The 22840-nt window shown below is 33.5% G+C and overlaps 2 protein-coding genes across 10 annotated transcripts; both read right to left on the minus strand.

The window, feature by feature from the left end:
* Window positions 1–489: 489 nt before the first annotated feature.
* On the minus strand, window positions 490–3922 carry LOC116019008 (protein XAP5 CIRCADIAN TIMEKEEPER). The gene is made up of 12 exons (XM_031259070.1): window positions 3664–3922; window positions 3416–3481; window positions 3243–3307; window positions 3033–3145; window positions 2655–2733; window positions 2469–2545; window positions 2312–2373; window positions 2087–2218; window positions 1942–1995; window positions 1724–1789; window positions 1119–1193; window positions 490–937 (listed from the first exon to the last, which is right to left on the minus strand). Exons 1-12 carry the CDS (start codon window positions 3832–3834, stop codon window positions 887–889), a joined length of 1011 nt encoding a protein of 336 aa, XP_031114930.1. The 5' UTR covers window positions 3835–3922; the 3' UTR covers window positions 490–886.
* Window positions 3923–6431: 2509 nt separating this feature from the next.
* LOC116019906 (protein HESO1-like) lies at window positions 6432–14194 on the minus strand. Of its 9 annotated transcripts, none has more exons than XM_031260284.1 (11): window positions 14037–14194; window positions 13839–13905; window positions 13620–13697; window positions 11527–11732; window positions 10614–10778; window positions 9930–10105; window positions 9756–9851; window positions 9100–9169; window positions 7587–7717; window positions 7350–7460; window positions 6432–7195 (listed from the first exon to the last, which is right to left on the minus strand). In XM_031260284.1, the coding sequence occupies exons 4-11, from the start codon at window positions 11663–11665 to the stop codon at window positions 6806–6808; spliced, it is 1278 nt and encodes a 425-aa protein (XP_031116144.1). In that variant the 5' UTR covers window positions 11666–11732; window positions 13620–13697; window positions 13839–13905; window positions 14037–14194; the 3' UTR covers window positions 6432–6805. The 9 variants fall into 9 exon arrangements, with proteins under 9 accessions (XP_031116144.1, XP_031116138.1, XP_031116145.1 ...); XM_031260278.1 differs by having other exon boundaries at window positions 14021–14194; XM_031260285.1 differs by lacking the exon at window positions 13620–13697 and having other exon boundaries at window positions 11527–11758.
* Window positions 14195–22840: the final 8646 nt, after the last annotated feature.

Raw genomic sequence — 22840 nt, forward strand, 5'->3', positions numbered from 1 at the left:
AGCCTTTTGAGAAAAGAAATTATATCAAACATCTATCAGCTGCTAATTTACCAAACATTTTTCTATAATCAACTAATATTATCAATTAATTATATCTTATAACCCAATAAGCTAACAGCATCAGCAAACAGCCATTACCAAACAAGGCCCTAGTATTTTGGAGTTACAAAAAATTTATTAACCAAACACTTAAATTGATTTTTTTTAATCAAATCAAACAACTAGTAATGGTCAAATAGGCCAAAATTAACTGATAAACTAATTATGTTCAAATAGGCCAAAATTAACTGATAAACTAATTATTTACCAAACAGGACCTCTAGTAACAAGCGTACCTCGGAATTATAACTCAAATCATTATTCCATAGACTAGTGTGGACCATGAATAAAAGTAAAGGTGCATAATTTGAAACTACATTATTTCTCCTTTCAAAAAAAAAAAAAAAAAAAAAAAAAGAAAGAAACTACATTATTCTTTATATTATCAAATAAAGGGGAAATATAAATTATCTTGAATTTTTAATAATGTCAATAAAGTACTCAATATATATACAGGCACTGACGAATTGATGTATTCTCATTTCTCAACACCAAACAGCACTTATTAATACACATCAGTGCAAAATTTACCCAATTGCTCAAAACCATAAGCTTATAAAAACCAGTAATTCAATTCTCCGCTGTGTAATACATAAAATAATTAATAAAACACAATAGGCCTACAAAAGTATTGCACATGACATTTGAAGTTAGACCCCTAATAACAAAACCCCTACATCTTCCTGAATGCTGCCAATAGAATTGATGAGTTAAAAGATCAATCAAGATGAAATGGTAACAATATGGCACCAATATCTTCAAATATCATATCATTGTGCTCGATAAATTAATTCCCATGGATAGTATACCGGTCAAACTTCTTGTTCGGGTCATAAATCTGCAATAAAAGATGCATTTAACAGCTAATCGACAACCAAATCCTTTCATGCTACACCAGGTGCCAAGTTAGGGTCAGAAGCATAGAGTTCTACTAAATGGTGATTCATGACCCCAACTCTCATTCAAGCACACGGTATGACAATTTTCACACACATAAATAAATGGAGAAAAAGGTTTACCTCCCACCGAGAAGCAGGGAAAATATGCTTATTTTTCTCGTACCAATGTCTTTCTACAACTTTCCCAGCATGTGACTGTTGGTTATATCAAAGAATTTAATCAGTAATATTGACATGTAGATTGCTTACCAATTGAATTTCTTCACAGTTATACTAAGAATGATGATAGCAACAATCAATTAATAAAGGTTCTGAAAAGTGTAAAAGGTGGACCGTGGCGCATTGAATTTTAAGATTTTAAATTAAAAAAAATGAAATATATTTCACCTCAAACCATTATTCAAGCACAAAGAAAAACAAAAACAAAAAATACAAACAAAACATTTACACCCCAAAGTAGCTATTAACTAAACATAGCCATGTTCACCTACAAGCATAAATTTTAGTAACTCTCAAAATTCATGTATGTGACACACTAGACAGTCACAGAGTAATATAAATATGTAAAATAAAAATATAATTATCTTCCAAAGTTCAGATAGTCTTATACAATCTATCACACTTTTAGCTCACAAATAACAAATATGCATCAATCAATCAATTGGCAAAAGGATGTATGGAAACATGGATATAGTTTGACTAAGTGAACATAAATGAGAACATACCTCATCCTTCTCTATAGTTGCATCTGCTGTTGTGCGCACATCTTCATGGACATCAAAATGGAAAAGCTGAGCCAAAATGTAAACACAAATAAATAGTTTGAATTAATTTTCATTCCAAGGTCATCTTAACCCAAGAAAAGGCTAATGAATTCTCCCATACTAAATCACACGCACTATGGAGAGGGTGACAATAAAAAGTATATAGTTCTGAAGGTTACCGGTCCACTCTTCCCCCTTGCCTTATTAACTATCAGCTCGTAGAAAGTGTGTTGCTGAGCATCCATTGTCATCAGAAAATAAGAGTTAGAAGGAACCGAGGCAAAGTATACATAATATAAGGAATCCATAATACATATATCTTACATGAGGAATAATAAGATCTTCTTTCACATAAAGCAGGTTCTCCACTGAAGTAGTCCGAACCTCTCGAAACTCAGGGGCAAGCTGTTGTTGAACAGCACGAAGGAATTCTCCTATAGTGTCCCCTTTCCGGACCTACAAATAGAGGCATAAATGCAAAATGCAAAATTCAAAATATTTTATATTTAAAATAAAGGCGATTCTAACCCAAAAGTTGTGCTTACTAACTTGGATAACTCGTCTATGGCCTGTTCCATCCCAATAACTATAGGTGATTTCAAGAGGTTCATCTGAAACAATAGATCCAAGAGAAAAAGGATATTCAAACTTCAGCAATTATAGCATGCCTACAAGAAAATCTACTGTGGTAGAATGATGTATTTACTTTTGATTAGTTGTTGTTCACGAAGCCACTGTTTCTTGAGCCTTTCGCGTTCAGCCTGCTCCTCTGCCTCCCTCTCACTGAAGAAGTCAACTTTGAATTCAAAGGGCCATGTATGAGTAATAAAAGCAATCCTCTCAAATGGGGTAAGAGAAAGGAAGGGGGTGGGGGTACAAAAGGATGCCAAACCTATCTGGCAAAAAGCTGGTCTCCACTGTTGGATCCTTCCCAAATTTTCTCCTTGCAAGGGCCTCTGATTCTTTGATTTCTATGCAAAATATGGACTTGGTAAATATGGAGATACATATACAAAACTCTCTCAAACTGTAAAGATAGAATATAATACTTTGCAAATTTAATCATCCAAGTTAACACTTGGTCACCACACTGATGGGAACATGATTTCAAAAGAAAAATGAGAACAGATATGATTTCTCAATGAAAAGGAAAGCAAAACTAAGATAAGTATCAACACATATCACTCCATGGTTTTACTAATAAAATCAGAACCTAGTAATAACAGCACACAGTTTCAAAATGTCAAGGTTGAGAAAATGATAGGCTTACTGTTGTCTTCATCCTCCTCTTCATTGCCATTGTCAAAATCATCAGAAAACGATAATCGAGGGTCTGCTTTTATTTTGCGCTTTTTAAGCTTTTGTAACAAAAGCTCCTCCTCCCTACAAGAGAACAATAGGTTTGCATATTAAACAAATAACGACAAATAGCAATAACCCCTAGCATGTATAGCATAAAAAGTTGAAAATTTGTACTTACTCTTGTTGCAACTTCTGAAGCTTCTCCTTCTCTTCCTCTTCAATTTTAGTCCTAATATTCACCCTCTTCAATAAATAAGACCAAAAGTAATGTAAGTCAGAAGTCAAATCAACAAAACTGCCAATTGCCAATTCAATTGTGATAGCATCTAAATTTAGAAGCAAAACACGTACCTTTTCAACATATTCCTCTCTAGTAACAAGACCAACAGTTTCCTTCTTAAATGTTGTCTCTAGAATCTAAACAATACAACATAAGAATAATCACAAAGAAAGTTGAATATGAAAACAACGGAGAAAATTTGAAATGCTTAATTTAAAAGGGTTTTTGTTTGAAGGAAGCTTGCAAAGTAAGTTCACAAAAGCAAAAGCCCTAGAATTAGCTAAGTTATATTGAAATTGTAAAAGTATGGATATATGACCTCAGATGTACTGGAGCCGAACTGAAGAAGACCAGGCTGTCCTATAGATGAAGCAGTTTTGTTCTTGAGCTCCTGAATCTTTCGCCGTTCGGCTTCTCGCTGCTTCTCTAGCCGGCGGATTTTCACGGCGTCCTGGGCCGTACCGACATAACCATCTCCCATTCCCGACATCTTTACTTCCAATTTCAGACCTCCTCGATGGGGTCTGGTTTTAATTTATGAGGGATTTGTAATAATTAGATACCTAATGTGAGACGGAATGACATCAGAAATCTCTGAATCAAGAACAAAAAATAAATATATATACCTTGGTGTTTATACTACGAGGCCCGTCAAAGCGGGCTACCTTATGGGCCCATGGGCGGCCCACGCTGCCCCGCCTTAGGCTCGAGGGATTAGGCCGATCGTCATTGTGGACTCGGGTCCGAAACGACGTTGTTTCGATGTTAGTGGACCATGAATGCGAATGACTTTAGGTAATTCATTGTCTAGAACACACATAATTCTTGTCTAGAATATACAGAATGATTTGAGGGAATACACAAAATATTGACACAACTACACAGAAATCATCCTCCTAACATTCGAATACACAAAACACGTCACAGCCTATGTTTAAGTACTCCTAACATGAATACATAGAGTCGTAGTTTACAATACACCGAATGCCTTCAAAGAATACACAGAATATGAAAACACCATGCACACAAACACATCAGTACATCACCCATGTATTTAAGTACCACTAACATGAAACACAGAATGACTAGAGGGAATACACAGAATATTGACACACTACACAGAAATCATCATCCTAACATTTGAATACACAAAACACGTCACAACCTATGTTTAAGTATCCCTAACATGAATACACAGAATCGTAGTCTACAATACACATAATCTCTTTAAAGAATACACAGAATATTAACACAAATACACAGATCGGCCGAAATGGAAAACATGATTTCCAAAAAAAAAAAAAAAAACCGTTAATTAAATTGACCAAAACGACGTCGTTTTGGTATGGGGTGCACAATGCATGGTCCACGATATAAATTGCCGGATTAGGCGGCTGGAAGCTTTCGCGTGAGGGTGGTGAGGCGAGGAATTGAGATGCAGATAGACAGATGAGTGATGGACTGCAGATCGGCTGATGGACTAAGGGATGGATAGTTATATCATCACAATTTACCTACCGTTACAATCTAAATTGTGAACATTCAGTATGTAATTTTGCTCTGAGGGATGGAGACGCCGATCAGATTTACAAGTCAGTTCAGCTTTGATTTTCTTTTTCTCGCCTTCTAGCTCTATTTTTCTAATTATATTTAATTTTATACTGATTAACTTAATTAACTTTGTATAAAAAGATTTTTAATTTTTTTTTTTTTTTACAAAATAGGCCTCTGCCCTAAAAATATGGCATTAATGTACCTATCAATCTTCATATAAAGATAACTTGCACAGAAATAGAAAAATATATTATGAACAATGTGAAAAATCAAAATACTCTAAAACAAAACATATTCAGTGTAAATTTCATTTACTTTAAATTTATGATTTACACAAATAAATCGGACAAAATTTCTTTAATAAGGATTGGTAGGTAAAGTAGATTCATAAGGTCATAAAATCTTCTTAAGAGAGAGATTTTGAGCATAGAGTTATTATAAATATTTATAAATGCATACAATAGTGCTAGTTCAAGTTAAAGTTCCATAATTTAGAAATGTAGTCATTAGTGCATTGAAGGTTGAATATAATCTACTGCCAAAAATAAAATTAATAGTGTGCTTGTTTTTTTTTAATAAGTTAATTTGTTTGAAAATAATATGCATGAAGTAGAGGTAAACTGAACTTTTGAAAAATGTTTGCTTTTATAGTAAGTAATACTTAAGAATGGGAGATTATAAGTGGTGAAATTTTCTTTAAATGTTTTTTATGATCTTGAGAGTGAGAATGTCATTCTTCTAAATATAACCCATGCCAGTGGTTTTATCCACTTCAGTAATGCATGTTCTTGAATGCAGCTTTGTTGTTATTTTGAGTTGCATTTTCTTGTGATGTCTTCTAACTTGTGCAATTGCATTCACTAAATTATTGCTTTGACAAAGTTTTATGTACTGAGAGCATCTACAATGGGGGTTATTTGTTGGTTTTTGGTACAAAGTATTTACACATGAATTAAAGAGAGGCAAGGAGAAAGAAGAAAAATGAAGTCCTGCAAATATTGATTTTTAAAGAAAGGGTTTGTTGTGCTTGACGCGCGTCAGGCACAACAAGCGCGTCCGACCCTCTGATTTATTATTTTTTAAATCAAATTTGTTTTATTTTTTATCCCTCTCATTTTCTCTACTGTGAAAAAACTCCACTGATAAGGCCTTCCCCGTTGATGAGTTATACACCGATTTTAAGAAAAAAATGATGAGGTGGACGAGTGATAAACAGGAGAGAGATGAAAAAATGTTTACTGCAAATATGAGGATTTTGCAGAATTAGTGGGCCCAATGTGGAAAACAGCCAACTAAGTTGTACAGGGGCACGTGCACTGCACGCTCCCTTGAGCGCGTAATTCTTATTCCTTTTTTTATTAAATTGTTGTCAGATTTTTCTTTTTATTTTTTTTCTCCTCTCCTTTCAAAATCGATCACTATTGAACAAGGCCTAAGGATGCTCCTACTTGTGCAATTGCATCTAACTTGTGAATCTGTCATCTGTGAATTTATTTTTTTCTGAATCAATCAAAATATGCCCACATCCACGGATAATAAAATTGACAATTCGCGTAGCACTAGTCCAACTGGCCAGAGTTAACCAGTAATACAAAAACTCTACAGAGCAAAGCACAAGCACAATTCCACAAAGCATCAAACAAAGATGTTATCCACGTTCTTAGAGTTTAATGTTCATCTCTCATTACATTTTTTTAAATCCTATTATCAAATTTAAAAGGTCCAAAACACTGGATTCAGAACAATGCACAGTTGTGTATTGAATTGGAAATGAGCACAAACAACAGATTCATCATAAGGTCTTCCCTTCCAACTCTGGGTACAGGCACCTCTCTGATGAAAAAGGAGATCACGAAACGTAATGGAACCTCAGCTTCTTCAAGGATGCAAACTCTAAGCCAGGCGAATTATTCTGCAATCTTTTTGTCATATTTAGGCCTCCATACTGGCTGTAATTGAGCAGGAGAATCCTGGGAAGGTCTATGAATTGCCCTGTTCGGCTGCTGCCTGTTGATCCTCATGTCTTGAAACTGATGTTGTAATGATGGTTGCGTGGTTCTTTGAGCTTGTTGAATCCTGACGCCATCTCTACTATAGTTGCCATAGTTTCTAGTAGGTGTTCCCCCCGCAAATTTCGTAGTGGGTGGCTTCATGAGAGTAGACAAGAGCAATTTTTTATCTTGATTGGGAGATGTAAGCATATTGTAGGTTGACTGAAAAGCTTCAGATATGTTTGCAAGTTGTGTACTGCTAACGCTCCTTGCTGTATTAGCAGGTTGTTCAAACGGATCTTCAATCTGAACAAAGTAGCAATGATTTTGTTAATAAAGAGAACTATTAGCGTTAACTCAACTTTTTTACTTTTGTAATGGGTTTCCCATGTTAGACTGTGCTCGTGTCCCTATGTGTGTGTCTGAGTTTGCAAGAGAGAGAGAGAGAGAGAGAGATTACAAATAGTGAATATGTTTTTGGTAACCATCTCATGTTGCCTTCAATGTCTTCCCACTGTCCAGTGTAGGTGCTTATGCCTTGATCTGAAGCCTTGGAACTAATGTCACAGAACTATATAGACAGGAGACAGATATTTCCAGGATGGTTTGGTTATTAGCTATTCGCTGTAATATTTTACAAGACATATAACAGAAGAAACTTATGCGTGGAAAGCTACAAGTTGGATGAATTTCTAACCTTCCCAATGAATGAGATGAAGAGGTCAGCCAGAGAACTGTCGTTTTGAGCTCTGGAACTATTAGATTTAAATCGGTTTATGTTGACAGCACATGTTTCTTCAATAAGATTCTCTGCAGTAACCCTCACACCTGTAAAAGTATTCACCAAGCAAAAGGATCAGAACATAATATATCAGTAGAAATGCAAAAATTAAGTGATCTCTGAATTTCATTCTGTATCAATATGGTATTGGATTAGTTATTTGGTTGATTATATGAAGGATCAGATGATAATTCACACCAACTGTTAAACATTAGCTTAAATTGGCAGGTAAGGTGGGCATGGAAGAGGTAAGGTATCATAGGATGTTAACTATGTCCAAAGCAGAGAGGCATTAGCAAATACCATTTACACGCTAGAGGTGGGAAATATCATCACAACTAAAAGGAGTATGCAGTGAATCTTGATTTGAAAATTTCTACACCATACAAAGGTAATCTCTAACATCTTTTCATAAGGTAATTTGACGTTGAAAGATCCACTGTTTACAATTGTGAAAAGCTATCAATTGCACAAGTACCCATTACTATATTTGTTTGTCTATTTTTATTATCCTACTATTGGAATCAAATCTTTTAATAATTACAAAACCCAGATAAAAAGATTAAGGACAGTCCATTAAAACTGCAATATAGACATGAATGTAAGAAAAAAATCATATTAAGATACACAAAGGGTATGCACCCATAAATGTTATCAATATATCAACAGTGGAAATAGAAACTTTTATCCATCCCAAACAGGACCCAACAACAATACTACCAGCTTTATTTGCCTCTCAAACTGTTTGAAGTTGTTGTGCTAGCCGAAATGCTAAAACATACGTTATTAAAACTAGCCATGAGCAAATTGCATAACTATACCACAAGAACCACAATCAACTTCTATTACTTTAAGAAGATGCAACAGAACATTAAATCATTAGTGTGACTAGGGGTTACAAACAAACCGGACCAACCAAAAAAACCGACGACTGAAAACGGAACCGCCCGAATATTTCGGTTTGGTTTTGGTTATTAAGGTAAAAAAAAATTGGTCATTTAGGTTTTTCGGTCGGTTATCGGTTTTTCAAGAGAAAACCGAAAGCAGAGCGAAAAACCGAAGATTAATCCAAAGGATATAAGTATATATAACCTCATTCCATTTACATTTTGCAAGTTCATAGTCCATCACATTAATTTTAATGACCTATTGGATTGCATTGCATTTGTTAAGCATATATTGTATAAATATAATCCATTTATATCTCACTAAACTACTATTAAAAAAAAAAAAAAAACAATTGATTAAATTTAACTGACCGAAACCGACCAAAAATCATCAGTTTCGGTTATATCAGTTATTGTGATTGGTCGGTCGGTTATGAAGGTTCAGTTAAATACTTAAATTTTCGGTTATTTCAGCTATTAACCAAAACCGACAGATGCTAAACCCTAAGTGCAACCCAAATATACAAGAATTTGATTTGTACCTGTAAGATCATCCACCATATTTCTCGGATATATTTCTTTCAGTGGAGGTAAAATAGCAGGCTCACACGTCTGCAGAAAACATGTCGATTTAGACGGAAAAGGAGTAGGTATATATCACTTTCTCTAGTAAAAAGTCAGGTCATTACTTGCCATGCATATGATAGATAAACAAGGTATGTGAAGGTAAAAAACAATCCAGCACAATACAAAGAAGACAAATAGAAAACATTACAAAGGGCATTGTAATAAAACATAATGCTCCGTAAACTTGCTATTTACATCATCTTTATTATGTGGGTTGTGCCTATACTTATGGTCTACCCTCTACAACCACTTCATATAATCAAAATGGTGAGGATTATTTTCCAAAAAGTTTCTGTTCTCACTTGATGAAACTATCATTTGGTTAGACTATTAGCTTAGCTTATTCTTAGCTTCCAATTCTATCTCCTTTTCTCTATTCTACTGTTACCCTACTTCAGAAGTTAAGAATATACATATGTTCTATTGCATTAAAGGATTTCATGTTTGCTTTCCTTTTCTAATCTGTTCTATCCCCAGGAATGGAGATGCTGTGCATGTGGGTGAGGCTTTTTTTGGATGTAGGATGGGAAGTGAAACAGTTGGAATGGAGCTAATGCCATGAACAACAGACCTGAAAGTGAAATATAACAAGCAAGCTAAGAGAATAGGAATTTAGAGTTCCAGATTTTGAATCATTAATACTCTGTGCCTTTGCCCATTCCTTGACCTGCAGAAATGGGAACAAATTGTCAGAATTATGTTACATTTAACCAAAAATGCATCTTGCTGTTTCACAAGCACTTACCAGTAAAACCATGTGACGAAAACGTCCATCAATTGTACTGATCCAGTATAGCAATTTGGACTTCATTTGTCCACTCAAATTATTTATTGATATGTCACAGGAGATGTTATACTTGCCCTGAAACTTCAATATAGGGACTCTTGCATTGGTAATAAACCTCAATTTCCGACAGCCACCTGTAAAGCAATGTCATACAACGAATCAAACAGCACATTCTTGAGAGTTGATGTTAAATATCCCCCATAAAGTTGCAGGGACATATAATTGTTTGTTTATTTATTTTTTTTTTAAAGAGTGAACACTCCTATATAGGTGCAACAACATAGCTCTCTTTATCTTGTTTACAAGAGTAACACTACCAATAGGTTATTCACTTGCAGATGATCAGATCTCAACTAACTAACAGTAATTATACATTTATACGTAACATGTCCATTCAAGAATTAACTATTGCGGCAATTATTAACTCTTTTTCATCAGGATGCAAAACAATTTAGCTGAAGGGCTTTTGAGTGTGTGCTTAAAACTAACTTAATTCAGCTGTAAAAGCCTAAACAGATAAATGAAACTTTCTATCCCTCTTAATAATGTTATAATTGATAACACCAAAATATTCTATGACACCAAAAAGGAAATAATCAAGTTAAGAAATAAGCAAGCAACCCATACTAAGAAGGATTATACCTTTAATTTTCAATGCTTTTAGTACATCTTCAAGTAAATTTTGTTTGTGCTTCTTCCCAGCACTTGCGATATAGGAACCATTGGCCAACTCTATAGATATATCAAGATCACCCCACCTTGTGAAGAGATCAGATACAAAAGATCCAAATGGTTCAACCGTTGCACCTGCTTATAAAATGTAAAGCCATATTACTATGATAAATTTTTGTAACCAGAAAACTAACCCCAGCAGGTAACTGCTAAGAAACAAAAAAGAAATCAAGAACCACAAAAATGACATAACCAAAAAAGTTATCTTCCTGCCATATTAGTATCAAATAGACAATTGAACGTGACTTAAGAGGCAAGTTAATTTCTTTTATTTTATTAACAATCAGCGTTTGTTCTCAGAGACTATGCTGCCAGCAAAACCAAATACATATTGCATGATTTGCATCACAATGCCTTCTAACAGAAAAATATATGGAGAGAGGAACCAGGATAATAAATAAAACTGGATTCTCATACGCTGCATTCCCTTTCTAAAAGGCTTTTTGTGATAAAGTCAAAGTACAAAAACAGCAGCTTAGGTCTTCACGGTGGTTTAGATAATAAACATTCCAAGTACATTAGAATTAACAAAATCTTCACTTTATGGACCAAACAAAAAGAGAATATAACAATATACAGAGTAGTATGTTAGTTCAAATTTACAATGGAACTTGGCTACTTTTTTTTTTTTATCTCAAAACCAACTATAAAAACATCACATTTTGTATGAAATTGAATTTTCAAAGAATTTTTCAAACATTTTAACATTGATCAAAATATTAACCCTTGTTATGTAAACAAAACATGTCAGTGAATAAGGGCATCCCATATAAAGGTATGTATGCCACATAAAATGGATAGAAATCAAACATGATTTACATACCTCTCAAACTTTCTATGGGTTCCACAACGGCTCGTAGTTCTTCAATTAATTGAAATCTTATAGACCAGTCATCTTTTGAGGGACTGATTGCGCAAATAATGTAGCGGAGTGTATGCTCTAATGGGCTATAGCCATTCATTCTGAGCACTGAATTTTCTTTCCAACAGAAAGATTATTTGCCAAATCTTAACTGGAAAAAGAATTACCTGAATAAAAGAAGGGATAATCATCACTGTAAAAAAATGAATCAGTAAAAACAACAAATAATCATTCTAGAGAAACATAGCTTGAAAGTTAGTTAATAGAAGGTGAAGTATTTCCCAAGGAGGCAAGGATAGAGATAACCAGCCCTCAAATAAAAAGTCTCATCTTGGAACTAGAAGTAACAAAGAAAATAAAAAGCAATCTACCATGTTTAAAGCATAGATATAATTCCAGCAAGAAGGTAATTGTGTTAAACAATCACATCATGGACATTGCTTAGTCAAAACTCCAACAAAATCAAATAACCACATAATAACAAATATATGTTTAAATAAAAAAAGAGAATATATTTCAGGCATTTGTCACATTTATTACAAATACTTTCAATTTAAGGACAACAAATGAGTTTCAATCAATAAAAAGTAAAAACAACAATAACAACAATTAAATTTCATCCAAGCTCTTTCAATAACAAGTTCCTTACAGTATAAATCGCATTCAGGTTGACCTTCCATAAGTTATGCATTCTGAAAAGCAATTTCATAATAATGGCCATTGAAAAAATCTAAAACCCCTTGTCAATACAGCCCAATATTTAAAATAGCCCTGAAGACTGAAAAAGTTAACTAGTTCTCATTAAGGCATTCCATATGGAGAAGATCTAACCATAGGATCCGCAAATTATTTTTTGGACTTAAATGATATCAAAGTGTTAATGCAGACTTTGGAAGAGTAAAATGGTCACGCACAAAAAACTAATTCATGACAATTGACAAATAATTAAACTTCTCTAGAAAAGCAATGGTGGCTATTCAATTAGATTTTTCCCTGATTAATTACTAAAACATAGTCAGGGACTTGGGAAAGGTTCAAAACTGGAAAATAATAGACCTTTCAAGGTTTCAATTGAGTTTTACTCAACTAGATATTGAAATGTTTTCATTTTCCTAATGCCACGCCCAATAAAAATTTCAACCACTAATGAATAATAGTACAACATCATTAACATCATAAAGAAAACCATGTTTGATGGTATTTAATAAACCAAGTAAAATACAGCAGTAGAAAGTATGGCAAAAACCATTTCATAAATAAAGCACAGGGCGTCCAAAAAGGATATTGAAGTTCATATCAAATTCAAAAACATTACATAAATTACTAAGTGTTGCACTTCAGTTAAGAAATTGATTTGATCATATACAAGGTAAATAAAAATTACACTTCCTTTAATAATTATATGAGTTGCAAACTCTCCCCTATTGACTATTGTGCTTATGTGGTCTAGCAAAAACTCTATAAATTTGGTGCTTTAAACAGTAATTTAATGAGAAATTGCATATTCTATTCCTATAATAACAAATGCAATTTTGCACAGACTAAACATAATTTACTCATCTTATAATCAAGTAGATGCTCTAGTAAGCCACAGCAAATTCTTACCACAGAGGTTCAAATGAATTGAGGATGCTTATGTTATCAGGCAAAATGCAGTTTAACCTAAATGTCAATGAAACTCTTTAACAGGCAATTTTTAACAACAATTAAAGCGAAAATGATATTCAACCTCGTGGTCAGCTAGAGATAAGTGCCAATCAGAGATAGATTTAGATATGTATGCCTTATTCAGGGCACAACAAATAAGCAGCAGCTAAAGTGTCACAAGGTCCATCAAAATGGGGCCTCGGTAGGAGGATCCTGCCTTCATTTGATCAGTAAGTGGGACATTTTACTCCAAGGGCCTCAAGGGTATCTGGGTAGTAATTCAACAACCCGAGGCAGTGCTTTTCACAGGAGGATCCTGATCCTTGCGAGGCCCCATATTCACACAAGAACGCCACCAAACAAAAAAAAAACAAAGGGAGAAGAATAGGGAGCTCCAGTATAGCAACCATTGATCCAGATATAGACTTGTGTTTGGGTTTGATTTCGGAGCTATGGGGCAACCAATTATAGGATAATTTCCTCACCTACGAATAACGTAAAACATGAATACCAAAACACCAAAATGAACACATAAACAGTACTAACTACTAAGTTCAAGCATTCACTCCGACACAATTAAACCAAAAAAAAAAAAAAAAAACCAACTGATAGGGCAAGAAAGGTACCATAATTGGTTGCCCATAGCTCCGAAAGCCAAATCCAAAATCGAATCGCCAACGGAGAAAATGAAATCTACCAATTAAAAAAATGCGCAATCAACTCAGTCTTCATTTCAACTAATTAATCAAAGCACACCACAACAGCTCCCGAAACAACAAACAATTGCGATTTGTAATAATTATTAAACCTTTTCGAGAAAATACCGGCCGGCGGAATGATCAGTAGAAACGAATCACCGGAGCAGCCAGACTAAAGGGCGGCTCTGATGAGAATTAGGGCTTTTGTCTCTCAGCATCACTGCCCAGTGTCTTAGTATGGTTCTTCTCTGACGAGTATAGTATAGTATTAACTATTAAGTAGCGCTAGACATGACACGGAAATATCTGTAATTATTTTTCACAAGGATAGAGGTCAAATAGATTCTCTCCAGCTGTTAACATCTGTCATTTTTGTAAGGAACGGTTAATATGGAATTTACAAACTATCCCATGATTAGAGTTCACCTGACATGGTAAATTCTTCTTCAAAACGATATTTTTTTCAACAAATCTCATGACCTCCATATATATGTATAATAGACTAAAAAATGTTCATCTAATTATTTATTGAAATAAATAGTTTATATTATTTTAATTTTAATATTTTTATTATTATTTCACAAGGAGATTTTAGGTTCGAACAATATCCCAATTAGAATTGACATAATTGTTTAACATATATTATGAATACTAGTTTTATACGCGCATTGCGCGTATGGGTTAATGCCCAATGTTTATATTTAAATAAATATTTGAAAGTATATAAATGCAAGATTATATAGGAGAAGTTTATACATGGGTAACTGAATATCGAATTTTTTTATTTAAATATCTAACTCAAAGTATATGAATCCAAGATAATATAGAAAATTCATTATAATTATTACTAAAATAAATGTTTGCAACCTTGTAAAATCGATAGTCTAAATATTTGGTCTAAAAATGATAGTCTAAGTAAATACTACTTTTCATTTGAATTTTTCTAAGTGTTCTTAATTCTCTTTTGAGTAACATTGTCATTATCTTCATCTTTACTATTTGTTCTCTTCCTTTTTGTTGGTAGTGTGTTATTTGCAATTCGGTTATTGTTGGTAGCATAAACGACAACGTCATACAATGAGATTATGATATAGGAGCTATGGACTTTCCTTTAAGTGTTCTGCTTGGGGTTCATTTGGTTCAACCATTATTGTTGAATGAGTTATTGTAGATAAAGAAATCCCTAGTTTAAGAAAAAAATTAAATAAATTAATAAAAATTTGAAAATTTAAAATATTATATATCCCAAAGATATTAAAAGGTAGGTTCTCGTTTCAATTTGTTGGGTGATGGGTTATTTGAGTACTTTCATTCTCAACAAATCTCCCAAATAGTTAATATGATTGGTTTCAAACTATTCTTTTTTATATTTTTCATGGTATTAAAGAAATATATATGTATCATTTTTTGGTGTAACTACTAATTTATTTAATTAAATAAAAGTAAAATAGAGCGGTTTCGCTTCAATTTGTTGGGTTATTTGAGTACTCTCTTTGTCAACCAATCCTCAAGTAGTTAATATAATTAGTTTCAAATTATTTTAAATTTTTTTTTCATAGTATTAATAAAATACTTGGTAAATAAATATATAACATTATTTTGTAATATAACTTTGATATTTAATTACAAGATATTGTAAAAATAAGATAATGGACAATGTAATGAATATTAATTGATAAATTTGAATGTAAAGAATCTTTGCATGAGAGAAAATAAAGACAATATAACTAATGAAATTATTTCTATTATTTAATTTAATTTTTTGATAATGAATATTTTTTTCAAATAAATAGACACATAATTCTAAATTAAAGAAATACATATGTATCATTTTTTGTTGTAGCTACTAATTTATTTAATTTAATAAGAGTAAAATAGAGTGAGAAACTACATTATGGGTAACCCTCTTCCAAATGAAATAAATAAAAAAATAGAGTGAGAAACTTAATTATGTCAAATTTGATTGAGATAAGGTTCGAACCTAAGACTTTTCTTATAGAAATTAATGGGTAAGTTAAAAGTTAACGGAATATTAACGGAGAAGATAATATTTAACGGAAAATTTAACGGATAATCATAAAAGTAAAGTTAAATTAGGTAATCTCTATTAATAATATTAATCTGAATTATCTTAACCATCTATTTGATTAAATAAATCATCTGGACCATCCATTTGATTAAATAATTTGACCGCCATTTTTTCTACCCATTTTAGGCCTAACTCTCTTTGACTCTTATTAGTATAGTAGATGTTAGAGTATATTAAAAAATATAAATATAAAATTTAATATTAAATTTGGTCAATTAATTAGCCCGACTAGAATTCTAAGTTGATCATCAAAGATTACAAATAAGGAACCTTGAAAATTATTTTTGCATATTTTTTTAAAAATAAATTTAGGTTAAGTTTTTTTTTTTCCTTTTTTTGTTAATTAATATTTTTTATTATTTAGAAAAAGACTCATTATTTTAATTATACTTTTGTATTATTGGAATGATTTATGTTATTATGGTATTAATATTTTTTGTTTGTATTTCTATAAAGGTACAATTGTACATTACCTTACAGATATTGTACTATTATTTTTTATCAAAAAAAATTGTTCTTGCATCATTAAAGTTCCACACACATTAAAAATATTCAAATGAGAACACCCACTAAAATGAGAACGTAAAGACTAATATGAAACATTTTATTTCTTTGATCTAATGGCTGTGTTTTTTTTTTTTTCCTTTTAATGATCTTTCTTTTATTTAATAAGGTTCTTTTTGATAATTTATATGGGTTTTTAATTGTAAATCTTATATTTTCGGTATGGTATGCATATTTTTAGGGATGAAGTTAAGATAATTTTGGATTCTTTTCTAATTTACATTAGGGTATTAGATATTCTCTGTGAGCCCATTACTTGTGTTCTCTTCGAGTTATGCACAAAGGTCAAACGCGTACGTCCTTCATACATCAACCACTCACCATCGACGTTGTTAGATTTCTTCTTCTACTAGCATTTCGTGTATCTCTTGTACGACGTTCCTTCTACGCCTTAGTTTTTTCGGCTTAAATTCATCTTGCTTTTAGCGTTGTAGCAGATGACGAGTTGTATGGAGAGAGACAAAGGTTGATACGTGATTTGCACTAGTTCTCAAATATTAACACGTGGGGTTTTCATTATCTTAGTTTCTTTTTTTTCTTTTTTCTTTTTTCTTTTCTTTAGGGGTTTTTTTGTACTTTCCGTTTTAAAACAAGAAAAGAGGTTTGTAAGAAAAGGCAAATGTTGATTTATTCTTTTTTTTTTTGTTTATTTTTGTGGAGAAGATACAGATCTAGAAAGATCGACTAAGAAACAGTAGAGTTCCTTGCTCATCAAGTCAATAAAATTTGGAGAGGGACGGATTCTATGTATATTCTATGTGAATCTGGCATTTAAATGATTGAGTGCGTGCACTAGTCATTATAGTGTAGGATGTCTGTTTCACTATCTTGGTGTGTGTACCAATGTGGATTTCTGTGTGCACTGTTTTTGAGGTTTTGTGTTTGGTATATCTTCTAGGTAGTTTTTCTTTTGCTTAGTATGTGCATGACGATGCTACGTTGTGTGCACTTTTGTTATTTTGTTGGTGCTTCTGGGTCTTTTGTTTTTAAATATATGGCTTTATTGTTTATGGGTTCTTATATGTAATTGTTATGTAGCTAATAAAGTCAGGGATCTCAGTCTGAGGGTTGTGCAACTCAGGAGACCACCGGTGATGATTATTTTGTCACATCGCCTTTAGGTCTTCTTGTTCAGTTGCAACAAGACTCGCTTTGGGATGCACTAGACTACGAGCTAACTGAAGAGGATGAGGTGCAATTTTCTAGTTTGAAGACCAAGATTTCGACTACACTGTTGGTTTTCAAATCTCAATAACCTGCTCAATCTAACCTAATGTGATAACTCAAGTAGCAAGTGAGCTCTCTTTGTGGGGAAGAATTTTGGGAGAACCCGGGTTCGATTCACCCAAGTGACGATTCTCTCATACCTCTCGGAACGAACGCGGGTAGACCCAGAAAAAAAACCCTGCTCAATCTCCCTCTCCATTCCCAACAAGGAATTACACTCATAACGTAGCTAGGGATAGCTTGAATAACATTCGATCTCAAAAGAAACTTGTTAGTTCAACTTCTTATTCTCCCCACTACCTTCTCTATAATTTTCCTCTTATTCCTACCAATCAAAGGAGTCAACCATAAATAATTCTCACTCATATTCCCCTCTTTCATACCCAAAATATCACACACAACCCCTTTAGTATCCCCGATTGACATTCTTGCTAAAAGTAATCGTAGATTTAGGATAATTCGCTATCGGACTTGAATCCTAAACAAAAGTCCCAATAGCATCTTTAAGGACAGAGCATTCAGAAATAGAAGCTTTATAGAAAATGTAACAATCATCCGCCAAAAAAAAAAAGAAAAAAAAAACAATGTTGCAAAAATCTTGTCTAAACACCGATTAATCGGCGCCCAGGCGCCGCCTAGGCACTAACTAAGTCGTCTAGTCAGCCGATTAGCTATTATTCTATTCTTTTTTAAATGGGTTATTTCATTCAAAAAGACATCGTTTTAAGCGAAATAACCCTAAATTGTTCAAACTTTATGTTTTTTATGTCAGTATTTAATATTTTAGTATTAACTATTAAAGTAATAAATAGTTTATTATTATCAAAGCTTATAAAATTAAAAAATTTTAAACAAATTTTTAAAAATTTAAAAATAAAATAAAAAATACACGGGCGCATAGCGATTTTTTTTCAACCATGAAAAAAAAAAAAAAGAGATTGGTAATCACATGAGCACTCATGAATCAGACTTGCTCTCTATTGTCTCTTAAGCATAACATGGAAGGCTTCCAGGACTATGATGAAAAGATAAAGGTGAGATTGGATCCCTCTATCTAAGCCCCATCCTAGGAGTAACAAACCAAATTTCCTTCCATTCCAAAAGGATTCTATACTCAACAGCAGACACCAACTCCCAAATCAGGTTAGTCACATGCTTAGAAAAACATAGTCTATTGAGAGATCGAATAACCCTCAATAAGACCCTATCATACACTTTACTCATGTCTACTTTGACTCACACGAACCCAATATTCCCATGTCTCTTCCTCTTCAAGTAATGGTTAATCTCATAAGCCACCATAACTTTGTCAATCATCAATCTACCAGGGACGAAGGCTATATGGGATTCAGATACTAGCTAGTTGGTTAAGCAGGGGTTTGATACGATTGGCTAGCCTTTTGAGACAAGCTTATAGAGAATATTACAAAGAGCAATAGGCATTAGGTCCTCCATACTCTGAGGTCTGGTATTTTTAGGGATAAAAACAATGTAAGTAAGGTTATTAAAACCCCCTGGCAACTTCCTAGAATGAAAGTAATCAGAATAAAAGATCAAGATAAGCCCTATTATGTCCCAAAATGTTGAAAAGAACATGTACTCAACCCATGATTTGTCAGGCTTCATATCAAATAAAGCATCTTTAACATCCTACATCACTACCCTACACCCCAACATAGAACTTTGAATGTCTGAAACTTTAGGCTAAATGCTTTATACGATAGGATTCATATTCCCTCCAATTGAATTAAAGAGATTATTGAAACAAGTAGTAACCAAAGAATCAAGCTTTGTACCTTTCTCAACCCAGACACTGTCATCTCCTTTGAGCCTGGTAATACGGTTATTTTGTTTTTGTCTCCATACTGTGTTATAAAAAATAAAAAATAAAAGAAGCTGAATTTGTATCGCCCTCATTAAGCCATAATTATTTAGCTCTCTGTTACCAATAGTAATTTTGTTAATGGAGAACACGCAGGTACTGGCACTATGCATCTCTGAATAAGATAATTCCCTAAGGATCTCGCATGTACTTTGTATTCTCTATATCACTCCTCCAATACGCAATCCTTGGGTGAAAATCTATAGCAAAACCTTTGCCCCAATTCCAAATTGCCTTCCCACATATTTCAATTATGTCAATGAGATATTGACCGTGACAATTAGACCAGCTTCCAATCATAACCTCTTCGCAAGGGGATTCTCTAAGCCAAAGATTTTCAAATCGAAATATTGGCTTAGAATTTGAAGCAGAGTGTGGCAGAATTTTAAGATGAAGGGGAAGATGATCACTTGCACTATAATTGAACTTGCCCTCGCCTAAGTAAATAATTCGCACCAAGAATCTGCCACTAGTGTTCTATCGAGCTTAGTCTCGACCCACTTTCGATCTTTCCAGGGTGAACTGATAACCCTTGAAGCTGAAGTCCCTCAATGCACTAGATTCCACAGCTTCCTTAAACCCTTCAATTAGCCTACTAGGTTGGGGGTTACTGTCACGCTTCTCTTTGGGATGGAGAATCTCATAACCACCCATGGAAGAGAGTTATTGGAGGACAAGCGCTTTAAGAGGCTCTAAGATTCCAAACATCGATGTCACTCGGGGACACCACAAAAACTAGTAAGTCTCCACTTTTCTTCACTAGGGCCCAAACAAACCTCAGCGTCAATATCGTTCATAGAATAAGACTTAATCTCCACTTCGATCACTTCTTTCCAAAACATAGCCAACCCACTACTATAACCCACATTACATACTCTCACCAACACAAACAAATTTGCATATGAAATCCCCAATGGCTTTAGCCGTCTTTTCCGAGACACATTGACTGGGGTACAGAAGGAGAGTCAGTCACCGGATCCTTAGAGTTCGAGGACTCCGGATCCCCCTATTGGTAGGCCATGGAACAAGAAAAATAAGAACCGGTGAGAAAGGAAATAGGATGAAGAATAACAACACAATGAAATGTTTGTTACTTAGAACAAGGAATAGGGGCTAGGCATGAGAGAAGCTAGAATTACAGCTCAATCTAAGATGCTAGCTATACTAAAAGCCAACATTACCAGGTCTAACAGAGCAGTGAACACCATTTAATTTTTGTTTTTGTTTTTTTTTTTTTAATGTCTATAGGTTTTTTGGACCAAGGGATTATTACAATTATTGATCATCCATTACTATTTTATATCACATAATTTATGTGAACTTGAGTACTTTTGAAATTTATTAAATTGAAATTGAAACAAGGTGGATACTTTTGAAAACTCGAAAAATAATTTTCAAAATTTATTTATGAAATTTTTTGTATTTGGGTATTCAAAGAAAATAAAGTCAACGGAAAAAAATGTTCAATTTGACGAAAAATGTCTTCCTAAATTTTTAGTCAAAAGACATTTTTCAAATTTTTTATTTTCATATATTTATCTCATCTCTCAAATCTTTCCAAACTAGTTTCCAGATTATTATTATTATTATTCCACCACCAAACGATTGGAGTGGGCATGAAATAAAAGCAGTTGGAAAATGGTCGATCAGATCGAGTGACTTTATGGAAGCGGTGGAGTGGATTAATGGAGGGCACAACATTAGGGTACCCTTGGGGAGAATAATTGAGAAATGCAAAGAGTGGGCGGCTAAAGATTATGATATGATTATCAAGCATGTCTACGGAAAATAGAACTAAGTGGCTAATCTAGGGGCATCAATAGCGACTAACGTAACCAACGTAGCCAATGGTGTGAGTGTGTGACATTGAAGAACCTCTTGGATGGGATCATACAACATCTGCATGATGGTTGCGTGGGAGTTCCAACACCTAGGCATGCTATCATAGGGAGTAGTTAACGCACTCTTAGAGCATCCTCAATTGTTTAATTTTTGGGTGGGTTTTTGTCAAATACATTAGGAAAGAGAAAGAATGGAAGGGGAGATAAAATAATTGGGGAAAAAAACTTAATGTCAGAAGGACATCACGTGTTCTCTGGGTGCACATAGTGCGCATTACTCACGTTTAGGCAAATTTTTAACTTGATTTGCAGGAGGATCTCAACTTTCGATCTCTTTCCTTGACTCTCGTTCCTCCACATCAGCTAGGTCGCGTAAAAAACATTTCAAAAACTACAAATGAGAATGCTCTTAGGGTCACCCCTCTTTCTGATTTTTCTTTTATAAATATGAGGAAAAAAATAAAAAATAATATTCTTTGTATAGAAAATAGGGAGAGATTTTGCAGTGATATTCTTTGATGAATAAGATTCCAATAAAGACAATTGTCTTGTTTATCGGAAATTTAATAAATTATTATATTAAAAATAATGTGTGAATATCCGTAGATTGAGTCCAGATCAAGGGTCCAAATTAGAGCTTTAAAAAAAACGTGGTGGCATTATTGTAATTTTGTGTAAGTTAATTTTTTTTGCCTTACAGTGCACATTTTTCCTTCTTCCAGTGCACATTTTTATGCCATACAGTGCACATTTTTCCTTATTCTAGTACACATTGTTATGTCATACAGTGCACATTGTTCATTCTTCCAGTGCACATTGTTCATTCTTCCAGTGCACATTGTTATGCCATATAGTGCACATTTTTTCCTTCCTCCAGTGCACATCATTATGCCATACAGTGCATATTGTTCCTTCATCCAGTGCACATCATTATGCCATACAGTGCATATTGTTCCTTCATCCAGTGCACATTTTTATGCCATACAGTGCACATGGTTGTGCCTTCTAGAGTTTTTTTCTAATTGTAGATAACAAATTTTTTTTAAAAGATCAATTAATCTTGATCACTAATTACTAATTTGAGTTGAATATTATTTATTTGTTCATTATTTATGCTCGTTTATGATTTGTGATGATGATCCTATATTAAATTTAATTTTTTCAATAATTATTTCACATCTTTGTGCCTCAAGTGCACACTTTTTGTCTTCTAGTACACATTTTCCCTTCTTTCAGTGCACATTTTTCCTTCTTCCAATGCACATTATTGAAATTCGTAGGTGGCGAATTTTTTTATCTATAGTTGAGATTCTATCTCACTTCTCAC

This window comes from Ipomoea triloba, chromosome 5 (genome assembly GCF_003576645.1).
Source record: "Ipomoea triloba cultivar NCNSP0323 chromosome 5, ASM357664v1".
In the NCBI taxonomy this organism is placed as follows: Eukaryota; Viridiplantae; Streptophyta; class Magnoliopsida; order Solanales; family Convolvulaceae; genus Ipomoea; species Ipomoea triloba.

Bases quoted from the DNA above. Each gene is read 5' to 3' on its own strand.
- LOC116019008 (XM_031259070.1), bottom strand. From the start codon at position 3,834: ATGTCGGGAATGGGAGATGGTTATGTCGGTACGGCCCAGGACGCCGTG. The intron at 3,308-3,415 runs GTACGTGTTTTG...TATTTATTGAAG, and splicing joins GAGAGGAATATGTTGAAAAG to AGGGTGAATATTAGGACTAA. The intron at 1,194-1,723 runs GTATGTTCTCAT...TATAACCAACAG, and splicing joins CAACTATAGAGAAGGATGAG to TCACATGCTGGGAAAGTTGT.
- LOC116019906 (XM_031260286.1), bottom strand. From the start codon at position 11,665: ATGAATGGCTATAGCCCATTAGAGCATACACTCCGCTACATTATTTGC. The intron at 10,106-10,613 runs GTATAATCCTTC...ATTGCTTTACAG, and splicing joins AAAAGCATTGAAAATTAAAG to GTGGCTGTCGGAAATTGAGG. The intron at 9,170-9,755 runs GTCTGTTGTTCA...TGTTTTCTGCAG, and splicing joins TTGTTATATTTCACTTTCAG to ACGTGTGAGCCTGCTATTTT.